General features: G+C 31.9%; 1 protein-coding gene across 2 annotated transcripts; it reads left to right on the top strand.

Moving 5' to 3' along the window:
* The first annotated feature begins 208 nt into the window (after positions 1–208).
* On the top strand, positions 209–10,403 carry LOC148272752 (uncharacterized). 2 transcript variants are annotated; one of them, XM_088239612.1, is made up of 3 exons: positions 209–499; positions 5,354–5,700; positions 8,662–10,403. In XM_088239612.1, the coding sequence occupies exons 2-3, from the start codon at positions 5,413–5,415 to the stop codon at positions 9,217–9,219; spliced, it is 846 nt and encodes a 281-aa protein (XP_088095738.1). In that variant the 5' UTR covers positions 209–499; positions 5,354–5,412; the 3' UTR covers positions 9,220–10,403. The 2 variants fall into 2 exon arrangements, with proteins under 2 accessions (XP_088095738.1, XP_088095737.1); XM_088239611.1 differs by lacking the exon at positions 209–499 and adding an exon at positions 3,901–4,186.
* The last annotated feature ends 1,508 nt before the right edge of the window (positions 10,404–11,911 follow it).

The raw sequence follows: 11,911 nt of genomic DNA, 5'->3' as shown, positions 1-11,911 counted from the left end.
AGCGCCGTTACGCCACAAACGGAAATCCGGAAGTATTCCCCTCTCTCTTACCTGCCCCCAGTTTATGAATGAACGTGTAATGATTCTACTATTGGCCGCCCACCTCCCCTCCACTATCGGCGCCGTGCCATTATCGACACGAGTTTTTTTCCTTCAGTTACGAGCCATTTGCCGATGCATATAAACATGCTAACAGGGCGAATAAATTAATTCAAAGACGATCTTTCGACAGGAAAGGATCGCAGCGCACGTGCACGAGAAAAAGATCGATCGCGAGTAACTGTCATACATGACAGATAGTGATAAATAAATAAATAATAATTACGTATTTTTTTATAAAGTGTATTACCGCAAGTGACTCACAAAAGTGACGTTTTGATAGGAATACGCCGGTTCTCATATGAATCGGTAAAGTGAATATTTTTATAGTGGTTTTAAAATGAATACGTTAATTAGTTATTGTCTTATTTGACAAATTTCGCAAGAAAACAGTCAGAACGTAAGTTATTAATCATGTACATATATTTAATTTATTACATTTTTTATTTTATGTACAAACGCCGGCGGTACTATGACTCAAAAAATATGTACACAGTACTATTTAATTGAACCCTTATTTAATATTATTCCAAATTCAGTGAAATGTACTTAATTAAATACATTACCGTAATATTAAAAGTTTTATAAACTGTTATTTTTTAATATTATTGTTACACTGTCGCTCCTGGGTCATAGATAAAACTCGCATTATCAATGCACGCATATATGTGACGTAATCATAATCAATTATAAAGTGATTAATCGCATTTTTTACACAATTACACAGGTGGAATCCTTTAAAAAAATAGTGTCTGTATAAATTACTTTATAGTAATATTGTTTACTTGTTAACAGCAGTATACTTTTATTCTTTAGTTGTGTTGTATATATTTTGAAAAATTTATAATATTTAGGCACATCGTGTCCTGGTTTATTTTTCACAATTTTAATAACTTAATATTTTCTCAAAAAAGGCATGTTACTTAATCAATATATTGCTTTAGATTTTATGGCAGGTAACGAAACTAGATATACACAATTATTGTGAAAAACACACACATTGGTTTTGTCAGGAAACAAACCTCGGATTATTATCTTAAAATGATCTCCACACTGGATTTCTAGGCTACAATTCTAGAATATATGTAAATGAAATGAATTATTTCGTTTAGTTTTCATTCAAATAATATCAGCCTTGTATTTTAACCTAAGGGTGCCTATGTTTCTTCAAAAATCAAAAGTTTTAGATAATGTTACTTGCAATAAATTTTACAATAATTATATCCATAAAAAAGAATCAAACTAAACTTTATAACAAAAAACAGCAATTCTTTTTTTTATTATTATTATTTCTAGATAGCAGTCACATTAAAAATAATTCGCGACTATTTCAATATAACAATAACAACAACAACAACAAACCATCACACCGTTTCCCCGTAAGGGTAGGCAGATAGGATAGAACGCCACAACACTCTATCTTTGCATACAGATCTCGCTTCCTCTACATTCATACATCTTCTCATGCACGCGCGCCGATTATTCCGACTTTTGACATGTCCATCTTTAAGTATTTGTTGGATTTGGTCATGCCATGTCTTTCTCGGTCTTCTTCTATTTCTGCATCCATAATCTCCCTAAAAATTTCGAAGTGCCTTAGAGACATTTTATAATTTATAATCATAAAAAAAATTTAATGCTAGAATAGAAATGAATTTTATTTTTTACTTCTGAAATTCGATTTTATCATTTTATCGAAAATTGCATTCCTTCAGATATAATAAAAAAATATTTTTCATTTTAACTACCAATCAAAAATAGCTAAAACAATGAAATCGTTTTAAAGTTATGTTGTTTATGAAATTATACTTTACTTGTTCTATTTAATTTGTTGAGTGAAGTTCAAACTGTTATTTAACTATCTTTTTATAAATAAAAAAATAAAAATAAATGTTTACTAAGTCATAACTAAAAAAGATATTATAACTTCAACATTTGGTGAGCTAGTGGGAAATATCAGGTTTTTAAACAGTTTTTTTTTCTTGACTATAACTGCATGCTAAATTAAGTTTAACGATAGTTGTACTAAGTTTTTAAAACAAAAAACATACCTAGGTACTGATTTAATTTTACTTTCAAACCAAGTCATGCGCACAGACGCGGAAAAAACACTATGCAGAAACGACATGAATTTATGTACGATCCAAGAAATATATTTTATAGATCGGCGTGGGTGGATCCCTTTATAATTTCTACAAAATACCCTTTGATCTTGGTATTTAATGGCAGAATTGTCACTTTGTATCTAGACCAAACATTGTCAATTTTCTGCACTCGCATATGTAGGTACACATTTAATGTCAGAGAATTCGATCGTGGTAGGAATTTTCGTTCGAGGTTTTGTATGTTGGAACATATTACTCAACAGTTAACGTTCATTCCGACGTTATTTACGACCCTGTGATTCAACTGTTGGTGTACAAAATGAAGAAACTGCTTAAGAAACCCTTCGGTTAATAATCATGCTACAAAATATCACGAAGCATCGGAATTCGATACAACAATGTTCCCTTTGTTGAAGTTTTGTATGTATATTCACAAATAGATCGTTCATTTAAATAATATTACTAATTGTGTTCCCTTAAACGGCCACTAAATATTCATAAAGATGTTCATATAAAATTTAACAGGTTTGTGTTTGATTCAAGAAAAGATCTTGTATTATAATACATATTCGGAAAGTACTTCACACTAGGCATTTTTAGTACGAGAAAAAAAAATATTTTTGTTGTTTTAATTCAATAACATTACTAGTTTTGAAAAGGCATGACTTCTGACACTTTAAGGGCAGATTTTTTAACAATACACAATAGTATAGCATATTTACATGTTCTTACAATATTTCCAAGCAAAAAAATATTATTTTCATATTTAAGATTATTTTCGACCTTCATTTTTTTTTCACTCGATCCCAAAACATAAGGCGAAGTAAATGAAAACGCCCTACCATTAGTTTTTTATTATCTACGTTATGTGCTGTACATTATACATTGTTTTTTTTTTCGTTCTTTTTCTTAGACCTAATGGCCGGTTACGGTAATTTGGGTCCCGGTAATCTCATTCATTACTCTGGCGGTAATCTGACGTTGGGGATTTCCTAGACAATTGTCGTCACTGGCCAAAGCGGAACTATCACTTTCTCATGTATTTTTATCCAATCTTGGGGCCAACAATTAGACCATGAATCACTTCTTACTTCTTAAAGTAGTTGTTTAAAGCAAAAAAGCACCGTCCCTTGAAAAACTGAACAAAAATAGTGATCATAGTTCACTTCATCATTTAAATACCTTACTACGTTTTTATCCGAGTTAAGAGGCATTTGTAATACCTATCCTTTGTTTTATTTTTACATATTTGTAAGTCTATTAAAATAGTGTTATTACAAACAATTACTTTTAGACAAAACATCGAGAATATAAACACTATCGAAGTTAATCATAAAATTCCCCGTATTCAAGTTAGTAAAATTTTATTATTGTAATGTCACTTGAAATTCCGGAAACCCGGAGTCTCTGTGCGCGAGAAAGTGGAAAGGTCTTAGATATTACACACTTTCTAATGCATTTTTTCACATAACAATTCATTCAAAATGCAATGTATCCAACAAGATATTTCTGGAACAATTTTAATAATAAGTACATACTTTGAAGCGGGAAAATGTCGTCCGGCTATTTTTTATAGGACGAAAATCAAACAGTGAGTCAAATTTCATGACCCAGCATTACTCTAGAGAGGAAAAGATGAGGAGGGGGGAGTAACCCTCTCTAGACGCTCATTCTTTGAGACCGCTAAAGCCTCCGTCAGTCGTCAATAGGACCTCGAGTCGTTCGGGCGCGCCTTGTATCATCAGTAAACCGGTCGCCGATGACTCAAACTTGCATAAGACGAGTCGACGAAAATTCGCCGAAAGTTTTGAAAATTTCAACAAATATTTTTTAAACTATGAAAGTGATCGATTTGTTTCTCGTGCTATTTTGTATTGAGCGAAATGTGTCAAAACGTTTAGAAACAGTGCTTTTTTGATTTTACATTTAAAACTATGTACGCATAAATTGCAGAAAAATTTTCATGGATGAAACGTCAAGCGGTGTGTGTTTAATTAATACTTTTGTTACAAACATTTCAAAAAAATTCGTCGACTTAAAAAACACTCAATGTAAAACGACTAGCTTAGAAATATTTTCAAATTATTCCATTATTTTTTTACTAAAAACTAACTAAGTTTAAAAGTTACAAGCAATCCCCTTAAATAGCTAAGCATTTGCTTAACTTAAACGTTTTCTTATTGATTTTTACTGAAATTATAAATATGAAATATGATTTTTCTTAAACCTGGATATTATAAACTATAATTTTCTTCAATAACATACGAAACCAAAGTACTCGTATGATATAGTAAAATACCGATTTTATTTGTTGTGTTTTAAAAAACACTCAACACCAAAGAAATCTTTAAATGCAGTGTCATAAATTTAAATTTGAAAAAGATTCCTTAGGTTACATCTTGAACATTTTTTCTGACATTCAAGTCACGAAAATACCCTAGAATTCGATTGTGATATACTGTAAAACCCAGAAAATAATTTTGATTAATTTATTATATAATAAAATTGAAAAGAGTGACTTACGCGTTTTATTATTTTGTAGTATATTATTACACTTACCTTTATTTTTATTTTTACAATTCTTATTAAATAATGAAATTGGTGCAAATTTGACATTTGAGGTGTCATACAAAGCCGATAAATACTCATAATAAACAACATGTCGTTTATCTTGGCATGACGGTAATTCTGGTAAATTTATAGAAAATAAATCATTTTATTCTAAACCTTACAAAACAAATGGGATTTGTACATTTTTATTCTGTTAGGAGAAATTTTATATCAACAAAAATAACTTCGCCACTTAAAAATCATGCTCGTGATTTGATTTATGCTTTTCTCGACAAAAAGAGGCGACTTATAAGGTCAATCCTCAAAAGCAACAATACATGCATTTTTATGCTAGTTCAATAGACATGTTGCATAACTTTCAATTTAAACGATAAGTTAATAAAGTTTAATTTAAAAACATTTTTTACAACGCATTTGTGATTTTCCGTTCCGGTTCCGAAAATATTTTTTTTTGTGTCAAAAAGTACAACTAAATCGTTAAAAATATATTGCATAGTCAAATCCGCAATTACAGAAATGAACATTTACTGTTCATTTTGTATTTTCAAGTTGCTTATTTTTTTCTCTCGTTTTTTCAGATATATTCACAAGTAGACTATCACATCTCTTCTTCGCGTCTGTGCTCCTATTGAGCGTGATGTCTCCCGTCTCGGCTGCGCCTTCTCCACTTCTAAGAACGGCCAACCCTCCTAATCATAAGCCAGTCCATTCAACAGCCTTCATCAACCCCTGCGCGGTGTATAAAAGCTCCAGAGAAGTGAGGCACGGACCACAAATCACACTGACTACGATACAGAATGAGCTGAAGCAAGCGCTCAACCACTTCAAACATATTAACGAGACCCTGATTTCGGGAGTTTATGAGAGCACTTTGAATTTACCGCATAATCGATGCAAAGTTAAAGTACTGGCCGAACAAAAAACGGTAAGGATTACTTCATATTTCGATTACTCAATTCATTCTCTCATAAATTGAATAATAAATCAAATATTGGTATCTCTATTAACGAAAAAGGACTTAAACTAAAATGTTGTAAATTTAATAGTTCTAAAACTTATGTAAACTGATACCCGCTGATAACTGAGATGCTGAATTTATTTGAGAAAATATTACCTTTTCTCGTTGGTTCAAAGTAAATATTTAATATGTTCGTGTTTGAAGCTCCTTACAGAATTTTTTTTTAGTACGACTAGAAGTACCTTATTGCTCAAAAAAACTTTATAATTAAGGTTTTATTTCCAACAATAATCAAAGATACCATCATGTCTTTTTAAATTTACAAAAATTATTCATTTTGGGGCTGCTTTTTATCCAAAATAGAGTTCCTGTAATTATCTTAATGTCGTAGTACTAACATTGATTTATTACAATCGTATTTATTTTCAATTGTTTGTAAAGGTGTTGTTAAATAATTTATCGACCAATCCATTCCGACGGATAGCAGTCCGCATTGCATTGAAGCCGATGAGAAAATGCATCACTTACACCCACTGAACGCACTCCAACTTCTGACGTCATTTTCACTCACAACTTTCAATACCAAAGCCTTAAAATGTCCTTTGACAACAATTATTTATAATGTATTATATTTTCTCGGGTATTTTCAAAAAAATTATCAGCGATTCTAAAAGTGTGAAAATGTCATAATTAACATTCAGTTTTGATCAACTAACGTTGTCGACTAAATATGTTTATTTTAATCATAATTAGGGCAATGGGGAAGTTCAGTGTCTTTTAAAAAAATAATATTTGTTAACAGACGATTAAACTCAGCTTTTTTATTTACATATCGTATTATCAGCGCTATGATTTTTTAAAGTTTTGTATTTCTGGAATAACTCCGCGTGTGACGTCAGAGGTGGTTCTCTGTTAGTTCTCCCCATTGGTCCATTTACGGTAAGCGGACCGGATATCCTTCACAACTGTCATATCATTGGTTGGTTCATTTGACCAAGTGACGTCAATCAAAGTAGTGCGTTTTTATTAAAATAGTTTTTGTTTTTTCGTTCATTTTCAAGAAACTTTACGGTACGATTCAATGCTCTAATTGTTACCGCGCGCAAGGAAACATTTTTTGTATCCAATTTCTCGTAGGGCTGAAGTTTCTCATTGCATAAAATCTTTCATATATACTTCATGTTGAAAAAAACCCTCTAAAAATTCATACATTTAACCAGTTTTTAGAGAAATTTTACTTAGGTACAGTAAAGCCTTTACGAATTAACATATAGTACACACATATTTAGAAAATCTATTTTAGGATATACCTATCTAGATTCTTTACAGTTAAAGCTAATAAAAATATTCAATTATTATATCAATCATGTGCAATAATTGTGTTTTTTTTTATTATCTTCGTGCGGAAAGCCGTAACTGAAAAATTAAGTGGCTTAATCCCTAAATTACAACTCGCTTATTTCTTTATGTTCAAATAAATCCAAAAATGGTGGAACAATTTTGAGATTATGTTTTTTAGACTCCCTAATGGAATTATTATACATGATTAGTAAAGAAAAAAATGTTGAGACTAATTGCGTGTGAAGGCACAAAATTATAGGTCGAATTGACTTTTCGAAATGTTAATTAACCGTGAAAAGGAATTGAAAAGTAGTCGGCTATTACAAAAAGTCAGTAAAGGATGATGTGGAGGTGAACTTTCTCGGTTTATTTCCTCTGATGTAACCGAGAGAACTATAAAACGAGTAAGCAGAGACGCAAACGCACAGGGAGAAACGAAACATCAGCACGCAATAGTAAAAAAAGACACTTCGGTCGGTCGGGCTGGTGATGGTGGGTCGAGTCGGTAAGGTGGTTCAACAAATAATCATTCCATCAGGGACACGAAGCTCGCTGCATTCCGCGACTTCCCGTGAAACAGATGTAAAATGATTCGGCCAGAACGCCAGTATTGTTCACGACTTTGTTTCAGATCTCATTTTCCCCATTTGAATAAATAATATCTTTGAATTCACTTTCGACCATGTGTCTGCAGTCTCGGGCGTACATTTCTGAACCTACACAAAATTGTTCATTTAGTACCTACTTATGTGACGGTTGATCAAAATTCCATAAAGCCAGCGACTTTGTAAAGAAGTTTCTCACATCCTTTACATCTTTCATTAGTGTTTCAATACTACCATGCATGATTTATAGGAAGTCGAACATTTTATTACTTGCATATTTTACCGTCGCCGAGCTTTTTGTGCCTATTGTGATAAATACGCCGTTCTCGAACGAGCCTTAACTTTAGTGGATGCCATCCTTTGTTGCGGATGTACGATTTCGCAATCCCATAAAATACCATTCGGAATATTTCGCCATGGCGGTAAAGACGTCGACGTGTTTTCCTCCGAGTATAATACCGACAGCTGCCCGTGGCACTGAACAGGTATCAGTCGATACTACTCTCTTCAGCACCTCATTTGTCGTGTCCGCAGCGCATGTCTTACGTTCCCGAATGGCAGTTATGGTTCAATTAACGACAAATTGCCCTCAGTTAGAGATATTCCCACTCCGGTGACTGCCGCGCCGACAGTCCGGGCAATTTATGCTGTGTGAGGTGAATTATATGTTGTACACAGTAATTAACCGAGCAATAATTATATGTAAAAATAACGAGCTCGGCTCCTTTTGTGATTAAAGCTGTACTGACATTTAACTCGACTCGATATGGAGCTTAATGATCAGCTTCTTGTCGTGTATTTGTATCATTCAACCTTACGTCTACTTACCTCCGAGGTATAATGGTTTCTCGAAAAGAACCCTCATTTTGCGATCGAGATTATTTATCCGCCGGCTGCAGGTTTTCCACTCTCCTTTTGAATGCGGGTGTCATTTTAATTTAATTAACGTTTGACTGTAATGTTGTTTTCTTTGTTGTTACAGGTTCACCATGTAGTGACGAAACTCAACAGCGAGTTACTAGTCTTCGCAAATACTTTCCAAAAACTTTCTGATATGGTTCTCGGTACAGAAAGCGCCAGCGTAAATAAAATCAAGCCCGTGAGAAAGGAAATTCTAAAAGAAATCAACAATCATCTGAAGAACTTTCGGTGCGAGATGGAAATTATAATCAACGGTACTCAGGCCGTAGCTCCGGTCGGTCCTGACTGCGGTTTAGAAGTCTTCGGTCATTCCTGGCCGAAGAACCCTAATCTCTCGTTAGTATTGCCAGCAGACATGATAACCTTCGTCCGGTACAAGACATTCCTGGAGGAGTGGTTGCAGTTGACGCAAGAGGTTTTCGCTGCAACGAGGACCAGAAAACCGGGCAGAACGCGTATCATGAAACGCGGAAGTAAAAAACAAATCAAAAAACCAAATAAAAACAAAAAAAGGATTGTTACCGCGACCAAACCGAAACCTAAACCTAAACCTAAATCTAAACCCAAACCCAAACCCAAACCCAAACATAACCAGAAATCCAGAAGAGTAAAGGCGTAGACGACTATGTTTATATTAGTAAAAATATTTTTTATGTACTTTTGGGTAATTCATTCTGTGATATTTACGATAGCTAAGCAGGTTTAATTAAATTATTACTTGTAATTAACTTATTCTGCGAGTAGTCTTGTGATGTGAGAAAATGTCTATTCTCAATATGCTCCAATGTCATGTAATGACTTGAACTTAAAGTTCCTTTCAGTGTTTTAAGAAATTAATAGGTTTTAGGAATATTTATTGAATTTTATTCGATACGTGTTTTATGTCGAACATATCTGAAGAACTGTAGTTAATTTAACATTAAGTAGGTGAAATTTTAAATGAATGAAGCTCGTACTGAATTAGGACCTAAGAGCTACTTCGAGAGTTTACTTGTGTTTATATGAAATTTTGTTATTGCATAAAAAAAACATTGTTGATTCGAACGTATCTTGAGATTTTTACGTTCTCAAATGACTTGAGTAAACATTTTGCAAATCTCTTATTTATTTATAATTATTTATTCATTAATCAAAAGTACGCAGTACTTGTACAAGAACATTAGCATTTAGTACGTTCCTACGCTTTAGACTTTTCTAACTCTAGATATATTTTTGATTATTGTACCAAAATATTTATTTCGTTCATCAAAAGTATTATTTTCTTATAGTAAAAAATATGACAAAAATTTTTCGATTTGAAATGTCGTCAGAACATTATTATTAAAATAAATAAATGGAGCCATACCTAAATGTCATATAAAATTCGATTCTCAAGACACGTTTTTTATTTCAATTAAAGTCATTTTTTCAGTGTAATTAAATATTAGAAAAATTGAGATCTTTAACGTTTGTGTGTTTCATATAATGTAGGCCAAATTGTGAACACTTTGCTGATGATACTTGTTTTTAATCTACCATAAAATGGTTTTGTAAAAGAGTTTCCTAATAGCGAATTTTGTTAGATATGTTTTAATTTTAAGTGGCTTAGCTTTGTTACTTAAGTAATTGTCGTAAATCTTATGATAGATTTAATTATAATAAGTTACGTCGTTCTCAAAACATCGAAATATTTATTAATTATGTAATTAACTTATTGTATCTTTAAATAATGCTTAAGTATCGAATTATTGAGTTATTGTGACGAGACAATCGTTTTTACTTTTATACGGAATGTAAAAATAAATATTTTTTTACGTAAACAAACTTTTTATTTTATTTTACCTAATATCTTTTAATCATACATTTTGTATCCAAAACTGAAAATCCCCTGTTCAACAATATGCTTTTTGCTGTTAGAGTATGAACATGTAAAATTGCTTTAATAGTAATATTTTTCATTGGCAGACATTTTGATTAAGAGAAAAATATTATAGAAAACAGAAAGGCCAACCTTTGTAGAGCTTATGGCTAGCCGAAGACAAGACATAAGTCTTATCGTCACTTTGAGTCCTAAACTGCTGTATTTTCTTTCCAAAAAATGTTCTCGTCTGTAGAAATATCTGTACATACTTCAGGTTCGTAAACAACAACAAAAAACAATGAAAAAGAGAATAATTAAAATAAACTAATGTAAAGTGTAAAGAAAAAATTATTTTTTTTAACCACTAAATTATAAACCAATATAAAAGGATAAAAATGAAATATTTAAACACTATAAAAAAAAGCCTTTAGGCAGTTTTACCTTGGTAGTAAATGCAAAGGGTGATCAATTCATATTGAGTCATGAGGATAAAAAAAAAGGCGATACCATTTCCACCATCACCGTCGGAAAAAAAAATCGTCACTAGGTACACAAGACAGATAAAACAAGTTGTATTACTTACGCAATTCATGAGCATTATTCTACTTGCACCTTATAGTGCCTTTGGTGCTTCGGGTACTGCATTCATCTTATTCATTTGTATTCATCATATTATTCTTCATATACATCGCATCCCGGGAATAACGGAAGCACAACTCAAAGCACTAATTTTTCAGAAGATTATCTGGTTAAACACACTTCCACGCTATCTGTAAACTAACATTCATTTGCAAAAACAAGAACTTAAAGTTTACTCCAAGTGCCATAAAAAATCACAATAGCATCCACTATTGTTTCTTGATTTTGTTTTTATATTTCATTTTTGCTTTTAATGAGACAATTTTTAAGAATTATTCTTTTAATAATGTGGATTAGAAATATATATTTAGGTACAATTCTGCATACGTAACTCACTACGACAGTTTTGGAATTGTGTCATTATTATCGCTCAGGTACAACATGAAGGCAAAATGTTCAGTCTAAGTCAGCAATTACATCATTTAGTAGCCTCTTCTATAAAATTAAAGATCTCAGACCTTTTTTTATTTTTTGGTCAAAAATAATATACGGTGGACTTAAACGCTACAATGACACTGATAAATTACGATGAAGACAAATTTAAAATCAACCTGATAAATTACATGGAGACTAGATTTACCGGACGAGAAATAACATGACTAGATCTTATAATATTTATTATATTACCCTAATTCCATTATAAACAAAGATTAATAATAAAAATAATGTGACCTCACTGGGGTAAACTGTGTCGAGGACACATATTAATACATTTTTTCAAAATATTTTTACAAAGTGTAAATAAACAAAGAAGACTATACAGAGATAATTAACAAAATGTTCGGACAGTTTTAAACAATACGTATTTATTTTTATATTTTATTTATGTACA

The sequence above is a fragment of the Micrasema longulum genome, unplaced genomic scaffold (genome assembly GCF_059751315.1).
Source record: "Micrasema longulum isolate JH-2025_06_02 unplaced genomic scaffold, ASM5975131v1 h1tg002200l, whole genome shotgun sequence".
In the NCBI taxonomy this organism is placed as follows: Eukaryota; Metazoa; Arthropoda; class Insecta; order Trichoptera; family Brachycentridae; genus Micrasema; species Micrasema longulum.
This window is presented reverse-complemented; position numbering and strand designations above follow the sequence as displayed.